This window comes from Suricata suricatta, chromosome 3, assembly GCF_006229205.1.
Source record: "Suricata suricatta isolate VVHF042 chromosome 3, meerkat_22Aug2017_6uvM2_HiC, whole genome shotgun sequence".
In the NCBI taxonomy this organism is placed as follows: Eukaryota; Metazoa; Chordata; class Mammalia; order Carnivora; family Herpestidae; genus Suricata; species Suricata suricatta.
This window is the reverse complement of record NC_043702.1, coordinates 136220127-136244281: the sequence shown is the minus strand read 5'-3', so window position 1 is coordinate 136244281 and position 24155 is coordinate 136220127. Positions and strand designations below refer to the sequence as shown.

The 24155-nt window shown below is 38.7% G+C and overlaps 1 protein-coding gene across 2 annotated transcripts in view; it reads left to right on the top strand.

Moving 5' to 3' along the window:
- The window catches only part of KCNK2 (potassium two pore domain channel subfamily K member 2), a 130627-nt gene that overhangs the window by 87862 nt on the left and 18610 nt on the right, over positions 1–24155 (top strand). For both annotated transcript variants that reach the window (XM_029935277.1, XM_029935276.1), the window contains exon 6: positions 371–510. In XM_029935277.1, the coding sequence (XP_029791137.1) occupies positions 371–510 (140 nt within the window). The remainder of the gene's footprint in view (positions 1–370; positions 511–24155) is intronic.

The window sequence follows — 24155 nt, the reverse complement described above, 5'->3', positions numbered from 1 at the left end:
AATAATTAAGCCCTAGACTAGCTGAGGCAGATTGTAATAAACAAAAAAGAAATCTAGAACAAAGAAAAATCATTATGACCTAGAGATGTAATGAACAGTCTCATTAAGAAGAAACTAGTGACTAAATATAAAACTGGATGCTAACTAGCTGGAATTAAAATGAAGACTTAAAAAATAAAACCCTTGAGACTGGTTCTTGACAAATAGTAAAGGATAGGAAAGAATCCCACATGAAGAAAATAACATGGATCAATTGACAAGATTTCTGTTTTGCGAGCCCAAAATTCAGTTGGTACTTTTAGCAAATAACCGTATTATTTGCTTTCATGAATATAAAGTTATTTTGTCCTTCTTTATTTTTGTCACACAGGTGGATCAGATATTGAATATCTAGACTTCTATAAGCCTGTCGTGTGGTTTTGGATCCTTGTAGGACTTGCGTACTTTGCTGCTGTCCTGAGCATGATTGGGGACTGGCTCCGAGTGATATCCAAAAAGACAAAGGAAGAGGTAAGAATTAATAAGTGTGCAAAAACACTCTTATTTAGCTAATTCAGTGCAAATTACTTTTCATCTTTTCTGACATTGATTGTTTAAAATAAATGTTATTTAAAATTTTAAATATTTATGTTTGGTGTGTACTTGCTGTATGTTAAAGTATAATTCAGTTAACAAATAATTGCTGAACACCCCTATGTACTAGATGCTATCAAGGTGCTCAGGGTAATTTATAATGAAAATATTTTCTTCACTATTTCTTTTTCCTTTTTGTTTTATTTCTTTTTTGCTTAAGGGTACAAAGTAAATGTTATTCCATAAAGAGAAATACAGTAGAAAATGTTTACATCAAGGGGTGCCTGGGTGGCTCAGTTAAGCACTGACTTTGCCTCAGGTCATGATCTCATGGTTCACAGGTTCAAGCCCCACATCAGGCTCTGTGTTGACGGCTCAGTGCCTGGAGTCTGCTTCCATTCTCTGTGTCCCCCTCCCTTTCCCTCCGCCCCTCCCCCACTTTCACTCTGTCTCTCAAAAATAAACGTTTAAAAAATTAAAGAAAATGTTTATGTCAAGATGTCAATAGCATGTAAAAATGAATGTATCATATTAATATTGCATTTTTTAAACTATATAAAATTATTTCCTCCTTTCTTATGTTGCTATAAATGTGTGCAATTACACACATGCACACACACATATTTACCCAAATCTGTATGCATTAAGGCCAATTTCCCTGTGTACAGATTTCAGATGTTCAAAAGAAACCCTTTTACTTATTTTGTGCAACTATACATGCAGAAATGAACATTAAATATCTTGACTCATGAAATTTTGGAAAGTTTAAAATTTAAATCTTGATCTTGAAATTTTATACTTTGGAAATTAAATTTTGGTTTCATGTTTATAAGCCCAGAAGTATTATCGGTTTGAGAAACAGAGTAGTGTTTTGTTATGATTTCTGTATTTTCAGTTTGTAGACTTTAGCCAGCTTTACCACCTCTTTTGAGAAAAATAAATCTGTAAAACCTTCAGCTATTCTATCCATTATCTCCCTTTAATTATCACTTCATTTCATTATCTGATGTTCATATGCCAGGAGATACCTTGTGTCAAAATCTTTGATACAACAAGCATGATTCTTTAAACATAACCCCAAGAGAAATAGAATATGATAGGAAATGATAAAATTAGTTCCTCTCTACAAACAAATACTTTCTTGAAACTCATCAAGTCATATAATTTCTTATCCGTACCCTAGATGTCTATAGTAATTAGACTATAACTTACTCAACACTTCCCTTCATGGGTACCATATTTCTCAATTAAACATTCACTTAGTCTGGATGCCTTAATTTATATCTCAGTTGCCATAAACCAAATATTTTATCATTTTATTATGAACAAATCATCAAGATAATATGCTTAACATTCTGATTTAAATCATGTGAAAAGTACTGTTTAGGACAGGACCCCAGGTGGTTCAGCTCCATCTTGGACTTGTTTTGGTGTGTGTGTGTGTGTGTGTGTGTGTGCGCGCGTTGGTATGTTTTCTCTTGTGTGTGCACACTCCATCGTGTTCACTCGCAAGGAAGAGAGAGAGAAAGTGAGGGACAGCATATTGTAATTGCTTAAACTTTGGTGTATTTTTAAGGATCTTGAGATGCTGAGGGGAAAAAAGAAATTGAAACTAGGAAATGTTTTGGATAACATAGCTAAAAAGAAAACTTCTCAAACATCTAGCCATAAACTGGATTTTAAATGGATTTTCAAAACACACACAAGTATTTATTTTTTAATCACTTAATTAATTTTTAAGATTTGTGTATAGTTGACACACAAGGTTACATTAGTTTCAGGTGTACAACATAGTGATTCAACTTCTCTACCATCTGCCACCAAGTAACGCTATTACGAGATCATTGACTGTATTGCCTATGTTGTTCCTTCCATTCCCATGACTTACTCATTCCATAACTGGAAGCTTGTCCCCCCCAGTCCCCTTCACCCATTTTGCTCATCCCTCTGGCAACCACCAGGTTTTTTTCTCTATATTTGTTGATCTGATTCTGACAAGCATTTATTTTGTAAATAAAATAGAATTGAACAGAACGTATCTTCTTCATTTAGATAGGCAAAGTTTTGTGAAAGACACATACACATATCAGAAAAACACTATATATTACATAGATGCATGCATATACACATACTAAGATTATTATGGATCACGGTCAAAAAGGTTAAAAGCTACTAAGGCACATATAGAACAGTGGGAAATTTTATGTTTGTTTTATAGCCTAGACTATTTGATCAGAGTTTAAAACCTGTATTACTAAAAACCAGGGCTTTCTGAGATAGGGCTAGCTGGTATGGCATGAATATATTTCTCCAGAGTAATGAAAAACGATACGCAGGAGTCCTGCCACCAAACAATACCATTGATGAGGGGCTGAAATGACAGACATTTATTTCTCACAGTTCTGGAGGCTGGAAGTTCATAGTCAAGGTGCCAGCAGGCTTGGTCTGTGGTCAGAGCTCTCTCTTCAGCTTACCAATGCTGCCTTCTCCCTCTGTCCTTACATGGTTTTTTCCCTGTGCATGTGCATAGAGAGAGACCTCTGGTGGCTTCTCCTCCTCTTGTAAGGACATATGTCCTATCAGATCAGGGATGCACACTTATCACCTCATTTAACCTTAATGACCTCCTTAAAGGCTCCATCTCCAAATACGGTCACATGGAGAGTTAGGGCTTCAACGTATGTCTTTAGAGGACATAGTTTGGGCCATCACACCATCCTTTGAAATAAAGTTAAATTTATACATGAATTGGCTTGTTTAACATGAAAAACAAATTCGTGCACCTTCTTATGAGTGATCTTTGTGATTCACAAACACAAGTCTGAGATGTATCACTGTATTTTCATGCTATTAAACACTGATAAGTAGTAAACATTTTTTTTGCCCTTACCATAAGTCTCTCAGCTTTCACCTAATCTTTTGAGTAATTTGTGGTTTCTGGTGACTGCATCTGCAGAAAGCCCATGTAGGTCAAGGCCATGAGTGAAAGTGAACTTGAACCCTCCTGGAGCTGCGGTCACAGCTGCTCTGGACAGTGGAGCCAATGAAAATGGAGCCATCAGTTTGAGCAGATGTGTGTTTTCTAGTTTATTTATAATGCAATGTAGAGAAATGACAAAATTGGGTTACAAATTCAGCAGAGGAATGGGACCGACGATTTATAATTCATCTATAGATTATCAGAGCCAAAGTTTTTATAAACGAAAATACTACAAACATTTCTTCAGCGATGGAAGAAGGATTATTAGATCATTTCAGTTTTGAAATAACTCACTAAAGAGTATAATGAAATAAAACACAAGTAAATACAGTCTTGCCATTTTAACATAGATGAACCGTGCATGCTGGGTGACTGCTCACTATGGATTCTTTACCTTCTGTACCTAAACCATTCCAGATCCTGTAACCTCTACAAACTTCCTACAAGTTCAGAAGCAACAGGGTTATTTCTGGCTTTCAGTTTTGATGAAAAAAAATGTGAAGTATTTTTGATAACTTGAAATGTTCCCTATAAAATGCTAACTAATATAGAATATACAAAATAATATATAGCAGTAAACTTCCAAGTGATAATATTAAAAACATGCTTTCCCTGAATGAAAATATTTTGCCTACTAATATCTCAGTTACATATTATTTTTTGTTTTGTCCTGTTTTGTTTTTAGTATTCCTTAAAAAAATTTTTTAATGTTTATATTTGAGAGAGAGAGACAGATAGAGCAGGGGAGGGGTAGAGAGAGGGAGACAGAATCCCAAGCAGGCTCCACATTGTCAGCACAGAGCCCAATGCAGAGCTCAAACTCACCAAGTGCAAGATCATGACCTGAGCCAAAGCCAAGAGGTGGATGCTTAACTAGCTGATCCACTCAGACATCACTGTTATTTGTATTCTTAAACCATATCATGAGTATCAGTTGAGTATAAACATATACCTCTAATCATGTATACCTCGTTTATTTTTTTATGAAGTATATTCTGTTTTCAATGATGACTAATTTTAATGAGAATATTATGTCTAGAAATTAGAAAAACTGGTTTTTGATAAACATGCTGAAATAAAATATGTTGGTATAGCTGATGCTTCTGAAATATTTGCAGAAGAAATGATTCATTGAAGCAACACTGCATTATTTCAAAATATCATATATAATCACAGTTGACCTGTATTCCTCAAGGGAAATAATAGTAACCTCTCCAAAAGTGTTTATTTGTTTCTATCTTTAAAAGTTTAATGGAGAGTAGGCACATGTTCAATGGTAAGAACTGGTATGACCAACGATCTTTTCCTATTAAGCCATGTACCCCCTTCTGAGAAAATGATGTTTCCATTTAGTAAATAAAGGTTATTTAGGTGTGCTGGATAATACAGTAATATTGCTATCTGAGACAGGTGTTACTAAAAATAAGATGTGACCACAAAAGTCACCAGGGAAATTTTTAAGCAAGCACAGGACAGCATATCCTTATTATACATAATGTGCTACTGTTCACATTCCTTGAGTTTGAACTGCCTGTGATTTCTGGAGACTTGTTGTACTGAGTATATGTTCCTGTATCTGGAGTGTTCCTTTCCACATGTGAGATGAATGCCGCCACAGCTCCCGCCGCAGCACGCCAGTGTTGTCAGACTGTGTGGCACTACAGCTGGCCACAGTGAGTGGACAGCCACGCATCACTTCTTTACCAATATCATGGGTTTTTTAAAGTTCATTTATTTTGAGGGAGACAGAGATAGCATTAGTGTGGGAGGGATAGAGAGAAAGGAAGACACAGAATTTCCAGCGGGCTCTGCACTGTTGACGCAGAGCCCTAGGTGGGGCTCAAACCCACAAAACTGTGAAATCATGACCTGAGCTGAAACCAAGAGTCAGACACTGAAACCGACTGAGCCACCCAGACGCCCTGACCAGTATCCTGTTTCTTCCTCTCTGGAGGTGTTCATGCAAATAGAGATGCTCACCTTAGTAGGCTCTCGTTACATCATAGTGAGCAAACTGCCTTTGGTGGGGAAGCTGTGGTTCCAGAGGCCTTGAAAGGCTGTGCCGGAACTTCTTTCGCTCCAAGGACCTGAGAACATGGAGGAAGATGGTTTTCTGCTGCTGCTTAGCCTGTGGCAGCATTTGGTCTTTCCCTAATCTCACTTGGGATGGCGAGGCCTCCCTTCTGTGAAAAAGCTGGGACTTGGCAGCAGTATTTCTTGTCCAGGATGAGCAATTAAAGAGTATTCAAGGCCTGAGTCTTGGAAAAGTAGCAGCAGACCACTTTCTTGTTATTTTGTATGGGAGAAGTGCTTTTAATATGAAAGGCTTTATATGCCATTTGTAATAGGTTAGACTTTATTCTGAAACCCTTGCAGAGCCATTGAAGGATTTTAAATATGTGCAATGAATGATCTTGCCAACAGTGAGGACGATGGATTGGAAATGAAGCTGGGTGCAGAGAGATCGTTGGGTAGCGATGATTGCAGGAACCCAGGTACTGTGGAATGCTACAATGCCAGCAGGATGGGGATGAAAGCACAGGTTCCAAAATTATTTGGAGCATAGAAGGAATAGGATGTGGTAATCCATTAGCTTCGGTGAGTAAAGAGAAAAGGAAGATGACATGGTTCTGTCTTTGGATAGAATTATGGAACACAGGAAAGTGAGAGATTCTGGGGCGGAATGAAGATGATTTGGACATGCCATTGAAGGATGTGGTGGACGATAAGTGGCTAATTCAGGTGTGAACAGTGTTGGAAGGATGGGAGCTAGAGAGATAGTTTGGGGGGGGCATCACTGCATAAATGACAGTGTAAATTGGGAATAGCATAAATTCACCTCATGGAGATTTGTAAAGTAAGCCAAAGAGAGAGCTAAAAATGGACCCTGCAGTGCTACCTTCATTTAAAGGGGGAGGGTATGGAATACAGAGACTGTAAAGGACTAATTAGCGATAAGATAGTCAAATACCTTGATTCAACAATAGGGTCTGTTGAAAGGACAAAAGAGTTGAGGTTTTGAAGAGAGGATAATTGAAGTGATGGATCAGGTTAGCTAAAGACAATGGGGGAAGGAAAGGAATCTAAAGAAAGGCTAAGGCAGTGACATAAAATAGGTAAGTAAAGTAACTAGAATTCCCTATGAGGTGCTCCAAGGGCGCCACTCCTGTAGGAAAAAAATGTAAATATTGTCTTGGAATTGTGTCATGCACTAGGTATATTCTAAGAGAGATCTTTGGGCACATCAAGCACAATTCCCAAGGGCCACAATCAATGTTTTCTTATGGAGATAGGAGCCCTGGGAACACAAGTAATAGAATACTGCATGTCCCCACTGCTACCTGGGGATGAGCGGTGTAGCAGCCCTGATCCTGGATTCTGCTGGGCAAGCGCGCATGGTGAGTATTCACCGTGATGGCGTGGGAGGTGAGCTGAGGGACGGCATTGCCAGATTGGCAGGACAGGGAAAATACTGGAGGCATGGAGACCAGTTAGGAGATTATTTAACAACTAATTCATTCCTAAATCAGTCATTTAGAAAGGACTTAATACTGGGCCCTTGGGTGGCTCAGCTGGTTAAGCATCTAACTCTTGATCTTGGCTCAGGTAATGACCTCATGGTATGCGTCAGGCTCTGCCTACGTAAAACTAAACTAAACTAACTAACTAAAATAAAAAAGACTTACTAAGTACTATATGATGAGTGCTGCATTAGGTTCTGGAAGTACCTCTTGTTTGAGGTTGGTATCTTTATTGGGAAGATTCCATAGGTGACTATTTCCTAATTGATCTTTATAATTTTGCTTTTACTTTTGTTCTAGCGGTGGAGAAAGGAGTTTTGAGTAAGAAGGCAGTTAGTCTCTGATTAGTCTCTAAAATAGCCTGCCTTTATTATTTTTTTTCTTTCTCTTCCCCCATCCCACCTTCCCAACCTTCCTTTCTTTATCCTTCAAACAACATATTAGACTTTGTAGATGTTGCTTTGATTTCCAACATGGGGGAGAGAGGTGTTTTTTCTTGGTCTGTTTTTATTGTCCTTTGTTGAGATACTAAAATAATTATAAATGAAGTTGGACTATGGATACAATATACAGTGATCGTAAGACATCGCAGGTTTAGTTTCAATGCATCTAACTTTGGTTAAAGGGTAAGAATAAAATAAAATAGAGGCAGACAATATCACAAGGTGTTATTTAAAATAAGCAGATGGAGCACCTGGGTGGCTCTGTCTGTTGGACATCCAACTCCGGATTTCAGCTCAGGTCATGATCCCAGGTTGTGGGATCAAGCCCCACATCCCAGGCTGAGGGTGGAGCAGGCTTAATATTCTCTTTCTCTCTCTCTCTCTCTCTCTCTCTCTCTCTCTCTCTCTCCCCCTCTCTCTCTCCCTTTCTCTCTCTCTCTGTCTCTCCCTCCCTCTGCCCATCTCACCTGCTGGTGCTCTGTCTCTCTAAAATAAAAACATAAATAAAATAAAATAAATAAAAAAGTAAGGCAGATAAAGGGCCCTTCTTTTCTAGCCCATGGGGAGGGAGGTGCGCCTCACTGTACTATGATGCAGAACAATCAGACTTTGCGGTTCACCCGGTGGTCTGTATTTGACTCTGCCTGATTGTGCTAAGGAGAAAGGTTATTCTCATTCCAGACCCAGCTACCTACTTAGTAAATAGGAATTTGGAAAGTAGAATAACAATAAAGAAAAGAACAAATAACAATGTAAAACTTAAATTATATTTTGAAGTAACAGTAACTTTTTCATTCCAGAACATGTCTGATTTCTAAATGAATTTCATGGACAGCCGTTTCTGTAGAAACAAGACCCCAAATTATGTCTCTATAACATCACAGGATTATACTGCATACCATGTAACTTTTGCAGGTACAATGTTAGGAAGTTCTTTCAAGTCAAAATATATGCTGAAAACAAAATAAGATTTGAGAGTGGGGTGCCTGGGTGGCTCAGTTGATTAAGCGTCTGACTTCAGCTCAGGTCATGTACTCAGCGTTCGTGGGTTCAAGCCCCGCATAGGGCTCTGTCCTGACAGCTCAGGGCCTGGAGCCTGCTTTGGATTCTGTGTCTCCCTCTCTCTCTGCCCCTGCCCTACTTGCGCTCTACCTCACTCTGTCTCTCAAAAATATGTAAACATTAAAAAAAATAAATAAATGGAAATACTTTTCTTCTACAGTATACTTTATTTCTTTTTCAATATTAAATGAGATAATGATGTAAAGTGCTCAGCTGTCAAATCATACTTGCTATTAAGGAAACTGAGGCCCAGGGAGGTAAGGTGACTTGCTTAGGTAGTAAGTGGTAGAATCAGTAATCAACCCAGATGGTGTGACTCTGTGGCCCAACCTTGTGGCCTTGCTGCCTCCCAAGGGCCAAAAAAAGTTAGTTTCATGTGTTGTTGTTATTGTTCTTTTTTTCTTCTTCTCATTTGATATATAGATGATATCAACACATTACAAATAGGTACCCAAATCTGACCCATCTTCTACTATGTATCTACAGAGAAGGGCTCTAAGAATTTAGTTTTGTCACTGATTGTGTTATGGTTCAGGTCAGTGATCTCTGGAAAACTAAAGTTTTAACTAAAGTTTTAACATTTAAAAAAAATGAATGGAAGTGATCCATATGATTTCTAAGAAGTGCATGTGCTTTGGAGCCCTTAGAAGAGATTTAATACATCTTAACTATTTACTAGCTTTGCAAAGTCACCAAAATACCTAATCTCTCTGAGTCTCCATTATCTTAGAAAGTAAGATTTTACCTCTTTTATTAGGCTGCTTTATAAAGACTCAGCGGGTAGACTGGGGGGTGTGGTTAAATGCTTACCAGATGCTTTTTCTTTTCCTCATGGATTTCTGAAGAAATTAATATCAAATTATTTTCAAAAATCAAATAATCATATGAAGTTCTAAGACTATCATCTATATGTCATTATCTATTATTCTAAAATGCTGTGTATGTCTAAATGTCTCATCTGTTTGAAACAAAAAGTAAACATAAAAGTAAACAAGACAACATTATGGGTATACATATTGCTAGAATTGAAACACAAACCCTGAGACCATTTGAAAAGTCTAGAAAAGAGTGGGTGCAAGAATTTCAAGTTCGTTGGGTGTTCTCTGGCCTTGAAAACTAGGCTCTGCATTAAGAGCTCCTTAAATCTACCCACATTACTATTGTCTTAATTCTTTTCTTGGATTAAAGCCGCAGATTTTCTGGTGTTCTGATGTGTGGTCTGAGGTAGAATCCATTTGTATTTTTCCTTTTATTAAACCAAGAAAGAGTAGCTCAATCGTTACTTAAAAAAATCATGAAGGAATATTCCTTTCTTTTTTTTTCTCCTTTAGATGGAACCTTCACTATTTATAAATTGTAACCTCTTTTTGCTTCAGGTATTTCATAGAATGTCATCTAGTAATGGAAATTCAGAGTAATTTTTTTCTATTCATTTGTACATAATAGGAAAATAACTTAAGTTAATAGTTTTTGCCTCAATGCACTTTATAAGTAACTTTATTCTTTAGCTAGAAAGCGTATTATGGGGATTTAATGCATCAAGATATGTTATCTGTCTCACTTGACTGTTTCGATACCGCCATCTGTTCTGAGAGTTTGTGTTAAGAAAAGTGGTCACCATGAACTTTGCTTCCAAATTATTTTTGGACTTTCTTCATCAAACCAAAGCATTGTGCTTGCCTGTATTCCGAGCTAAAATCAATCAAATTTTACAAAACATCAAACTTGTGTTTGCTAAGAACACAAGCAAGTGTGTTTTCAAAGATGGATCAAGAAAATAAATTTGTTTTTAGTTCCTTTTCATAGATGGCTCTCCCCAAAAGATTATTTGTTTGTAGTTGGTTGGAGCTGAGTAGGGGGCCTACTTTGAAGTTTAATCAGGGATTATTTGTTCATCTTTTGCAACAAAGGATGGTGATTCATTTAGTGTTCAGTGGATGGCCCCCTAACTGTAGTAAAGGAATTTAGTTCTTCCTGCCTAAGCTTGATATGAACCAAAAGAATGGCTTCCAGTTAATCATAATGTGTGTATGTGTATGCACGCACACACACACACACACACACACACACACACACACACACACAGATAAAATCTGTTTGCAAACAAGGAAAAAAATCCCTGTTCTTTCTCCAGTAAAAGTGTTATTCCATCAATGCTGTTCATGAAATATTTTCATTTGTCTCTCCTTCTAGAGACATTTTAGGATTGCACGTCCTTCCCTCCTTGTGATTGGTGAACCGTATGAATAGTTCTGGCCCATGACTTGTGCCCAGAACTGATATGAGCAGGGGCCCTTAGATTTCAATTAAGCGGGCCAATTTCAGCTCAGGCCATGATCTCACAGTTCATGAGTTCGAGCCCCACATAAGTCTCTGTGCTGACAGCTCAGAGCCCAGAGCCTGCTTTGGATTCTGTGTGTCTCTTTCTATCCCTCCCCTGCTCCCTTGCTCTCTCTGTCTCTTAAAAAAATGAATAAACATTTTAAAAAGTTTTAAAAGAATGTATATGAGCAGAACAGGAAGGTTTCATTGCACCTGTGATCCCCTCGAGAGCTTACTTGCCTCTGGCACGATAACACCAGATGCCGATGTCAGCCTGGGTCCCTGACGAACCACAGGGCGCAGAGCCCCCTGATGACATGTTGTAGGTGATTAGCATGAGCCAGAGATTGAACTTGGTTCCTTTAAGCCACTAAATTTAAGGGACTGTTTGTTAGAGATTATAACCTCCTCTATTCTGACTAATCTGGTAAAGCATAAACATTGCTCTAATTCAAGGAAAGAATGATAATAATAATAAAAATTATTATTATTATAATAATTGGAGGGATTGAAATTTTATGTGCCATGCTATATTTGGTGAACTTTGTATTAGTTCCCAAATCTCTGATGGACTTAGATATATTCTCTGAATTGCTAATATTTAAGATATTATGTTATCTATTTTTGTATTATTTAAGATTCACTGACGGTTTTATTAAAACAGAAGCATCAAGGTGACAGTTGAAGCAATCTGCTCTTTAAGGAAACTTTAGATGGACTTTAAATTGACACAGACCAGATATCTCTATTTCTGTAAAAAGCAGTCACTGCTTTCATTCAGGATTATATATTCATTCAAGATTGGGCCCAGTGATATTGAATCTATTCTATATGTTAACTTCCCAGAAGAAAGAATCTTGAACTGATGCTGAGTTTCATAAAACCAATGCCTAACACCGAAGTAAGCACAGATTTAAAAGAACAAATATCCTTATATTATTTTTGAAATTTATTAGGTTGAACTGTATGAAATTGTTGATGTTCAATTACTTTTGAGCTTCAGAATCACAGTTCCATACGGTTCAACCTAATATTCTAAGGACCTGTATTTACAAAGCAATTTCTATAAATATTACAGTTTTCATATTGTAAGCTATACATTGGCTTATGACCTACACACTAGGCAAAATCATACTTGGGTGGACATATCTTTATTCAGTAGTTGGTTGAAAAGATTGATTATCACAACTTGAAGACAGACCAATTGGCTGTACTTGAATGTTCTACACACCTATCCTTGTTACACTTGTCGATTGTCACTCTAGACTGTAGTTCTGGGTTTCCCTTTTCTTTTCTCACCTGACCATGTCATCATTGTTAAAGCTCTCTCTGGGGTCACTTCACTCCAATCATGGATATAGAGTCCTCACTTTATTCCTCCTAATACAGCTAACATGAAGCTGAGAAAATCTGTAACTTTGAGAGAGGCTTGAAGATCACCTAAGGGAATTACAGAGCAGAAGTGGAAAACTCATGCTAGGTAATCAAAGCACACTGCTCCAAGAGTCCATGGTCATTTTCTTAAAGTGCCCCACTTCAGCCATTTCACTCCTCAGCCTCTGGCTTAGTGGCATATTGTAGTGGTCTGCTTATCGCTCGAAGTGAGTTTATTCTGTTGGACATTCCCTCTCCTGAGTGCAGGAACCAAACCAGCAGAAATCCAGTTGACATGATAGTAACATAATATATTCAATATATAAAAATATACAATGTATGCAAATGTACTCTCCCCCAAATGGAGATATCCATTTAAATTATTCAACTTGACATTGAATTGGTCTCAAACAGCTCCATTTGGGGCACCTGGGTGGCTCAGTGTGGTGGTGCCTGACTCCTGAATTTGGTTCAGGTCATAGTCTCATGGTTGTGAGGTCAGGCTTGTTGCTGGGCGTGGAGCCTGTTTAAGATTCTCTCCCTCTCCCATTCCACCTCCCTGGCGTGTGCTCAAGCCCCTCCCCGACCCCAATAAATAAATAAATAAAGCCACTCCATTTGGATTGCTTCTTCTGGTGAGGTTGTTCTGAGAATTGGGGATGGGTACTTGAGTTACACTTGTCTGTAATTAAACAAACAAAACAAACACATGAACATTCTCACCAAAGTAGTTACTTTCATAGGGAGGTGGATCCAGCTACAAGGGTAGACTTGAGCTCCAGAATATCAGGCTGCTTATGGTCCCTGAAATGTTTGTGTTTTCATCAAAGAAAGAAAGAAAAGAGAAACAGGGAGGGAGGGAGGGAGGGCGGAAAGAAGGAAAAAGTTTCTTACGTCTTATAGCTGTTTATTCCTGCTATACAAAGTTCTTCAAAACTGCTCTGGTTTTACCAGTTTCATAATTTTTCTATGCCAACAACCAGTTATCTTCTGAGGAAAATCTTATACAAAGGAATTTAGGTTCAAACATGAAAGCTGTGTATATAAATATGGCGATATTCTCCGTGGATTTTCCCACAGGTGGCAAGGCTTATGAAGTGTCAGTGGTCTCTTCAGTGCTCTTTGTGAGAAGCTATGATATTTATTTTAGTGAGGGTATTTTTATGCTATCTGATGCCATACATATAGAAGTCTTTGCACTGACCATTCCGTCCACCAGGAACGCTCTTCACTTTTTTCTAGGATTATCTATCAGGCTCACTTAACTAATAATTTCAAGTCTTTTAAAAAAAAAATAAGTGTTTAATCATGAAAACAATTTGCCATTCCTAAGACAACTTTAGGGAGAAAAATCTTCCTTATAAAAATAAACTAATCCGTGGCAACCAGGTGGCTCAATTAGTTAAGCATCTGACTCTTGATTTCTGCTCAGATCATGATCTCACAGTTCTTGGGATCTATTCTTCCTGTTGGCCTCTATACGGACAGCGTAGGGTTTCCCTGGGATTCTCTCTCTCCCTCTCTCTCTCTCTACCCTTGACCCCCCATCTGAAAATAAATAAATAAACAAATAAAATAAAAAATCAAAATTGCAAATGCTAATAACTTTTTACTTCTTTAAAACACTGCCCTGCAATTCTGCCCTCCATTCAGCTTCTTTCCGGTGCTAGCACATATTAAAGAGAAAACAGTATCACAGTAATGCTTGATAGTTTCATTTAACATAAGAATTAGTTCAATGGTGTTTTTAATCTTTGGCTTCAGTAGTCTTTCTTCTTTTACACATCAAAAGTGGTACTGCAGAGGCGCCTGGGTGGCTCAGTTGGTTAAGCTCCGGCTTTGGCTCAGGTCATGATCTCACAATTCATGGGTTCGAGCCCCATGTTGGGCTCTGTGCTGACACAGTTCAGAGCCTGGAGCCTGCTTCACATTCTGTGTCTCCCTCTCTCTCTCTTTGGCCCCTCCCCTGCTTGTGCTCTCGCTCTCTCTCTCTTTCTCAAAAATAAATAAGAACTTTTTTTTAATTAAAAAAAAGTGCTACTGTACTTCATTAATCTGTATTTGGGAGAGAACATTCATTATTTGATCACATACCATTCTGTCAGGGAGGCCTATACCTTGACCATCCTCTTTAAAGCTGAAATCCATCTGCCCCTCACATTCTTGATTCTCCTGGCCCCACTCTACTTTTTTCATTATAATTACCAACATCTAGCACTCTATGTGATTTACTTTTATTAGATTTCATTGTTTATTGCCTGATTCTTATCCTAGAAGCTCTTGTTCTTAAGATAAGGGATTTGTGTTATTTTACTTCATCAGAATCAGGTAAAACAGTCCTTGGCATATAGTAGAAACTCAATAAATGCTTGTTGAGTTGAATGAATGAAAAAGCACAGTGATAAAACAAATGGTTCAGAATTCAGAGGAAGGAGTAGAATTCACAATCCAGAAAAATATGGAGAAATCTGAAATAACTCAGGGAGTTTCCTTTTCATGCTTACTTTCAGTGTTAGCATATGTACTTTCTCAGTTATTCTGCTGTGTCAAGTTATATTTTAATTTAGTTCATGTCTTAACTTTTCAATAGAACCAAGGTACCCTTACTTTGGTGGTGCTTGTTAATTCTATCATTGCTTGTAGATACAAATAAGTTATAATTAATATTTAAGGGATGATTAATTTCATAATTGAATAACTTGACATATAAGCTACATAGAAGTTTCAATGGGCTAAAACTGTTCATATTTCAGATAAAAAACAAACCTTGAGCAATTACTGTAAGATGCAGTATGAAGTTTAATACTATCAAGCTAGAAGCTAGTTCAAAAGTTAGTCTCTATCTGCCAACAAATGTCAGGAAAATTTCATTTTTACTCCTGATGTGATGGTTTTCTGACAGGAAGTTCTCAGCAATTTTAATACCTTTATTGTTGTTTGTTTTGTTTTATTTTTTAAAAAATATTGTTTTAAGTTTATTTATTTGACAGAGACAGAGACAGCACAAGTGGAGAAGGGGCAGAGAGAAAGAGAGGGAGAGAGAATTCCAAGCAGGCTCCACATGGCCAGTACAGAGCCTGATACAGGGCTTGAACTCATAAAACTGTGAGATCGTGACCTGAGGCGAAACCAAGACTTGGCCACTTAACCGACTGAGCCACCCAGGTGCCCCTGTTTTGTTTTATTCTAAAATAATCGGTCCCTATTATTTTCTACTGCTGTCTAAGAGAGTACCTTCCATCCCACCCCCCCTTATGTGAAATATTGCTTACAGGCAGTTCATTTTATTTTAAGTGCCAGGAATTTTTCCAGAAGACTTTAATATTTTTATCATTTCTATGTAAAACTGCAATCTTGCTGATTTGAAGGTCATTTATATTATTTGAAAAGTGAAATATATGCATACGTGAAGAAAAATGAGAAAGGAAAGGGAAATTTATGCATAATGGGCTAAAGGACACTACACATAATAAGAGGGTAAAGTGAAGAGGGTACTTAGAGAAATTGTTTTCTTAACATGAAAGTAATTTAATATGGAGTTCTAAATGAGGAATCGCTATGCTTTCCAAGGTCTCTAATTGGAAAATATAATTACCTCTGCTGCATTATGCTAAACAATCTACTTCCTGATTTTTTAAATAGAAAACTTTTGCTGAAAATGCTGGCTTCAAAATAGTTGTTAATTTCAAATAGCACAGGTTTTCTTCTCGCATTGGAACTAACGGGAATATTCTTCATTGGAAATGGTGTGTCTGAGATTCTGTCTGGTCCACTTGGGAATTCTGAATGAGCAGCTCTGGGGAAAGAAGTAGAACCACTTCTCCCGTGAGTGATTTTACACACTATAGGGCACCTGGGTGGCTCGGTCAGTTAAGCAACCAACTGTTGTTCTCAGAGCAGGTCTGGATCTCAGGGTCATGAGTTCAAACCCCGCAATGGGCTCCACACTTTAACACACTAAAAGATCCTCAGAACACTGATACCACTTCTGGCACTTATACGCTAAATTATATATATTATATTTGTGCTTCGTGAATGACTACACGTAAAATAAATCACTTAAAGTTTTTATCATTTGAGAGAGAAACATTCGGGAATGCCTGCTTGCCTGGAAGAAAAGTGTTCAGGCTTTGAGATGTCCTGTAGGTCAAAGCCTATCTAAATATGAAAATCTGGCCAAACCAACCAGAGTTTGTGCGCCTGACGTACAGCAAGCCGTAAAAAAGGACACCGAGCTTTTGCAGTGACGAAAGACAAGCTATCCATTGGTGTTGCAGCATCCAGGGGAACAGAGAGCTGATGCTCAAAAGTCCTAAACTCCCTGATGGCTTGCATGTGAGGATTTTTAGGGCAAAATTTGGGACAGGGGTCTTCTAAGAAGATGGATGTCATCGTTTGGAGGCCCAGGAGGTCCCACTACCAGGTGCTCTGGCCTGGTGCCCCAGAGGTCTTTCCCAAGAGACTTGGAATCGACAAAGTATCCTTATTCTTCATGTTAGAGATTTCGTCAGGTGCATTTATTTGGTGACTGTATCTTAATGGTAGTGCTAAGTAACTACTTATAAGCTAGTTCCTTCTGACTGTTCCTTGACCAGTGCAGCCATGCCTGGGGGTGATATGACCTGTAGGGGGTCATTCTTTCATCTGAAGTGACAAGACAGATGCTGGCTTCAAAAATGCTTTGCATAGTTTTATATCCAAGATAGACAGAGGTTCTGTTATCCTGCATTTGACCAGTGGGAAAGCTCACATGCTCCGTGCAGTCTTTTCATGCCGTGGGAAAATGATGCCATCATTAATGGGTTTCTTGTAGGAAGCTCAATGAAAAAGGGCAAGTTAGAGGATGCTTAGATAAACAAGCAGATTCCATCTTTAAAACAGCCCCCCCCCCAATTTTACAAATCTTGTAAGGTATAGAATTATTATAAATGATGGTTATTATTCAATAGCCATATGCTAAAAGCTGGATCTTACAAAATAATACTTCCTTAAAATAGAGGAAGTGTAGAAATATAAATTTGAAGTTGCCTCTAGAACCCCTAGCTTGCCAAATAAACCCTGGCTTCGTACAATCTGAAGTGTGGGTTCTGCACGCTGAAAGCACATGACTCAAAAGTGTTTCAGAACTTCTGGGGAAATGTCAGAGTTCCGGAATTTAATATTTGATGATCTGTGTTTAACCTGTTTCTCCTGTTGTCAATTTGTGGGTATTTGCATGCATCTTCATTTCACTGCCAACTGAGCCAGAAACAACGTTAGGTGTGCACATCTATGTCATCAGGTCCTTGGCCTGCTTCTATTACAGATAGGTCCCATGTGCCCACTTTTGACATCCATGAGTGACACAGTATTCTTGTGTTACTCAAGCTCTCAAGCAGCTGGACATTTTTTGTCTTACAAAACAGCCATATGTATGGCTTGTCCCTGGTGGGCAATAGGACAATTTGAAGAGATTATTTAAACTAAAGAAAAATGAATTGGTTAGTTCCCTCTTCTTTTCTCTTTTCCTGGAAGCTCCCACCTTTCATTGTTTAAAATGCACAGGCAATCAACTTCACATCTCAAGAAAAGAAATATGAAGAAGCTAGTGAGAGGGGACTTGGGAATCGTTTAAACGTTTGTTATGAGCCCGCAACACCTCAAAATCAGACCCGGGCATAAAGTTCCACCCCCCCAGCCCCCCGCCCCCCTATCCCCACCCCCAGCTCCCCGCCCTCCTTTCCCTGAGCACTTAGTGTGAGTCGTAATGAAGCCGGGTTTCCTTAGTCAGTATCAAATCTAATGCTGGCAAGGTGCCTGGAGAGGCATTTGGATTTGTCATTGCTTCTCCCTTTCCTTTTCTCACCTTCTTGAATATTCCTCACCTCTGTAGTGCTAGATGTAATACAGGCTTCATAAAATAACCAGACCAAGGTATAAGAGTGACCCATTATAACAGTTCTCCATTAAATGTATACTATGGGTCAAATCTCTAAAGCATAAGGTGATACCCTAAATGTTGTAGAGGAAAGTCAACCTGCCCGAGGTGCTTACCAGTGGGCGACAATGGGTTCCACTTGATTTTTTCTTGGTAGAGTCCCTTACCTTTCACGGAGTCTGAGTAGCTGCTTTGGAAGACTCCGACTGCCTCAGGCAATCCGTATGGGCACCCATCAGGCTGCCTTTCCACAGACTCTTTAGAACATTTGTTGAAAGGGTATTAAATTATAGCTTTTTGACTTCCGCTTTATTCTTGCATTCAGTGGTGGTGTTTCCCCTAAATTCTAAATCCATAGGCCATCAGTGGGTACACCCAAGGAGACAGGGTTGCAGAACTTTTTTTTTTTTTAATTTTTAAATGTTTATTTATTTTTGAGAGAGAGAGACAGAGCATGAGTGGGGGAGAGAGAGGGAGACACAGAATCCAAAGCAGGCTCCAGGCTCTGAGCTGTCAGAACAGAGCATGAATGCAGGGCTCGAACTCCAAACCCTGAGATCATGAGCTGAGCTGAAATTGTACCCTCAGCTGACTGAGCCACCCAGGTGCCCAGGCTTGCAGCGCTTCTGATCTGTACGCACAGTTCTCCGGGTGAACCCCTGCACTCTTCTGGGGTGAGAGATGAGCTGTGCGTTTCTGTCACAATATTTCCCTTGCTCCTTTTATTTTGTCTTTTTGTCCTGTTTCTTTAAAAAAAATTTTTTTTAATGTTTGCTTATTTTTGTGTGTGAGAGAGAGAGATCACAAGCAGGGGAGGGGCAGAGAGAGAGGGAGACACAGAATCCAAAGAGACCCCAGGCTTCAAGCTGTCAGCACAGAGCCCTACACAGGGCTTGAATTTGGAACTACGAGATCATGACCTGAGAGGAAGTTGGACACTCAACATACTGAGCCACCCAGGCGCCCCGATTTCTTCCTGTTTCTTACAGAGTGGCATTACAGTTTGGCCACATTAAATGAAACATAGTATCATACTTTCAAGACAAAAAGCATCGGGCTCAGTCCGCTGAGCATCCGACTTCAGCTCAGGTCATGATCTCACGGTTCGTGGGTTCGAACCCTGTATCAGGCTCTGTGCTGACAGCTAGCTCAGAGCCTTGAACCTGCTTCAGATTCTGTGTCTCTTTCTCTCTCTGCCCCTTCCCTGTTCACACTCTGTCTCTCCCTGTCTCTCAAAAATAGACTGAAAAAAAAAAAAAAGACAGAAAGCATGTCCTGCATAGTGAACACCATTTCCGTAAAACTAATTTGGCAACGCTAGATCGCTTGTGGGAAAGGCAGCTGTGAACATTTGCTTCATGGGCAGTGAACACTCATTATTAGACCCTCTCTGCTCCTCTACTTGTTGAAATAAAGAATGAAGGATTCTAGTTTTGCGTTGTTTTCCAAAACTGCATGACCACCTTTATTTTTTTGTATCCTAAATGTTTGTTTTACACATTCATTTAAGAATAAAAGCATGATTCTCAGGGCACCTGGGTGGCTCAGTCAGTTGAGCGTCTGATGTTTGATTTTGACTCAGGTCAGGATCCCAGGGTTGTGGGACCGAGCCCCATATGCCAGGCTCCACAGTGAGCATGGAGCTTGCCTAAGATTCTCTCTTTCTCCTTCTGCCCCTCTCCTCAGCTCGCTATCTCTCGCGGTGCATGCACACTTTCTAAAATTAGAGAAAAAAAAGAATAAAAGCATGATTCTTTGTAATCCAGTTTAAAGTGGGCAATGAAAGGGCATTCTATGGACCAGACTATAAAAGATAAATATAAGGCAAAGCACAAATGCAAGCCACATATGTAACTTTAAATTTTCTAACAGGCTCACTAAAAAAATTTTTTATAGATGAAATTTTTTTCTTAATTATTTTCATGTTTATTGATTTTGAGAGAGAGCACCAGGGAGGAGCAGAGAGAGAGGGAGAATCCCAAGCAAGCTCTGCACTGACAGATGTGGGATTCAAACTCAAGAATCATGAGATCATGACCTGAGCTGAAACCAAGAGTCAGATGCTTAAGCAACTGAGCCATCTAGGCTCCCCGAAATTATTTTTAATAATGTATTTTATTTGACCCAATATATTCAAACTTGTGTCCTTTTGATATGTGAATGTTGAATAATGTAAAATTTATGAATGAGATATTTTACATTTTTTATAATAAAATTTCAGTATCTGGTATGTGCTTAACACTGAAGACACATCTCAGATCACACGGCTACATCTAAAGTGTCCAAGAGCCAGCAAGGCAGTGGCCACTGGAGTGGACACCACGGCTGTGGACTAAGATCTGGGTTTGGATTATAGACTAATTACCCAGTATAGGCTAAGAATCTCTGGCAGTGACCTGTTTCAAAACAAAGCTGCTTCTGTGCTAATGATATAGATTGTGTCTTTCCTTCTAAAAATTTGGTGTCCTTAATCGGTAACATTTCAAGGAGTTAGAACGATGAAGAGTAAAAAGCACATTGCAAACGTTATGAAATAAATGTGAAAATTCACAGTAGGTATCACATGATACACAAATGTGTATGTCACTTACTCTTTCCCATATCTGAAGCAATATTTGGAGAATATCGTTGAGTTGTATATTTTTGTTTTTATCTCTGCCTTTCATCTGATGTGTCAACGCGAACATCTATACATAGATCATCAATTATTTCAGAATGTCCATAAATGCCCGCCGTCCACCCTCATGCAGGAGTACGTACGAGATTCAGTCTATGACAGAAATTTCCCCTTTGAAAAAAAGTTGGAAACATAACTATCTTGGTTCTGCTTAGACCATCCTGAACATTTTCTCTCACGTTCCATTTTGCATTGTCTAAATGCAATGACCATGATGTTTTCTAAACATCATACACTCAAAGATAGATAGAGAATACTCTCAAAGATAAATGCATGAACCTCTGAAAATAACACCAAGAAAGAACAACAAAATGAAGACTTGTTCTTTTCTCCCTTCTTTTTACTCACTTCTCGCCATCTTCTTCAGCACTCTGGCAGCAAAGCAGTAACTGGCATTGATAGTGATTCCAGTAACCCACCTGATGAGAGACCGGTTTAGCCCTAGAAGCCTAGGTAACTTTTTCCTTTGACCACCAAAGTCACGAAATACCTATCTGGCACTGTCTGGAATGAAATTGCTGATATTGTTAACTTTCATGACTTTGAAATTAATTTAATGGCTTTACATTTTAAAACAATCACCTTTAGTTTACCTACTGACCCAGATTTTTGAGCCTTGATATGTGTGATTGAAATAGTTTGATAGATTTAAGTTAAATAGCTTAAAAGGAAAAGCAATTAAGATTCTATGCACAGGTTAGTGGTTCAAAGCTCTGTAGGGAGGCCACTATGTTTTAGGTAGAGATTGGGTCTGGAGATAAAAAGTAGACACAGTCTCAGGCATCAGTGACCACTGTCTAATATGAAACATGATAGATTAAAAACAGTGGCCACAGTAGAATGCACAGCTATGAAAGTATGGACACAAATAGTGTTGAGAGGATTTTGAGGTGCTGGGAGAGTACGGAAGTGATGCCTGATGGACAATAGCTAGAACAGGAAAAAGAGGAATCAAGAATTGAATGGGCTAAGCCACTAAGCCACTAATGGACCAAGTATCTACAAGGTTCAGCGGGATCACAGCTTACAATAATGGTGGTCAGAGAGTAAAGAGCAAGAGCCATCGGAGTTAGGGTCAAAGGTTAGGTCCAGGATAGGGGTATTTGAATGGGTGCTGACCTACAGCAAAGGTTAAAGAGCTGGAAATGATGGAGGTAGAGTTTGGTGAGGCTGTTGTGCTGAGTCATTCACGTGGTTGGAAGTCCTCCAATGTGGTGGAAAGAGCTGTAGGGCCAGGGATACTTTATCATTCACTGCCTACTTACCATCTCAAAATTAACACGACCCACGTGGGGCTGTGGTATCCCCTTCCCCAAAATATCCTCTTCTCTCATGTTCCAGTTCTCAGTAAATCTCATGTAACACCTGTTTTTTGGCTCGTGCCAAAATCTTTTTAGTCCCTCTGGATACTTTATTCCTCCTCACCCCCACGGTTCATACATCAAGTTCTAGGGAGAGTATCATCGAAACAGGTCAGTGTTTTTCTCTGCTTTCTGTCTCTCTAGCTCCAAAGCTACCATATTAGTCTGCCTGATGCCCCTCAACTACAGCATCCTACCTAGATTTCTGGCTTCCCTCCCCATCTCTCAGTGATCCATTCCCTCTCTCCAATGGTCCCCAAAAGGTTTATTGTGAGTCATTATTTGCAAAACACATTGAGCATGTGCCTCTGCCATATGCACATTTACTTACAAGTTACATACATGTTCTACTGTGTTCCTGTATCAATATATTAGATATATACTTAAAACACATGCAAAGGTAGAAATGTTGGGGAACCTGGGTGGCTCAGTTGGTTAAGTGTCTGACTCATGATTTCAGCTTGGGTCATGATCTCGTGATTCATGAGTTCATGCCTTAATGTCAGGCTCTGTGCTGACAGTACAGAGCCTGCTTGGGATTCTCTCTCACACTCTCTCTCAAAATAAATAAATAACCGTAAAAAAATTTTTAATTAAAAACTAAAATGCATGCAAAGGTAGAAATGTTAAAAGATGAAAAAGAAGTCACCTAAAAATGTTTTCATTGTGTTTATTGATAATACAGATAAAACAAAAACTTTTTTGCTTTCACTCAAAATTATTAATAATGAGAACAGTACTGGTTTTTCAGATCTGGATTTAACACTCAATGTTATGATAATTCCTAATTCTACTTCATAATGCAGCTTATTTTGATTCTTGATTTAATGGCTGTCATGTCTGAAAAAGGTAATTCACAAAGATAGATCCAAATGAAAGAAGTATGTTTTTTTTATTTTGCCTGTTGATCACTGTACTCATTTTTCAGTATCATTTCACAAGTTGTACAAATGGCTTTCTTGAGCTCTGATATGGCCATTAGTACTGATGTCAAATGATTATTTTTAGGTCAGTCCATGTTGACTATCCACTGAAACACTTTTCAAACTGTTGAAAAATCTTTTTTCCAAGCCTACTAAAATTTTAAGACATGTGCTAACTGGCACCCCATTTTTGGGAACACATATAACAATGACAACATTTCTAAACACCTACTTGAGAAAATCCTTCTTCCGTTGTACACATTTTTTAAAATGTTAATAGTTTTAGGGTGCTCAGTCGGCTGAGCATCTGACTTTGCCTCAGGTCATGATCTCACAGTTCTTGAGTTCAAGCCCCATGTTGGGGCTCTGTGCTGACAGCTTAGAGCCTGGAGCCTGCTTCAAATTCGGTGTTTCCCTCTCTCTCTGCCCTTACCCCACTCGTGCTCTGTCTTGCTCACTCTCGAAGGTGGATAAACATTGATAAAATAATAAAAATAAAATTTAAAAAAATTTTTCTATATTTTTATATTTTATATATATCTTAATATCCCCAAAGGGCTAGAGTAGATGAGGTTTTTTGTTTCAAAGTCACTGCCATGCAGCATCCTACAGAAAACATTTGTCACCGCTGAGAGGCTCGTCAAACTGTAAGGGAAAAAAATGGTCATTATTTGCAAAACACATTGAGCACATTGATCACAGGTGATCTTTAAGTCTTAGGCCACGAGGTAACTGTGTTAGTGCTTAAGATTCTCATGGCTCCATCCCATCTTATTAGTTAGGTTACAGAAATCCTAGTGTGTAAAGATTTTTACTTTATAATCCCATTGCTGATAGCGCTTAGCCTGTAAATCCCAATACACCGGAACACGCTGACAACAATGAAGTGAGGGGCCCCAGCCAATCTGCCCATCATGCACATTCTGCCAGTTCCGCATTGTTCCTCCATGGACCATAGGGACCGAGAGAGAACACTAGTGTCATTCCATGTACTAAATATTA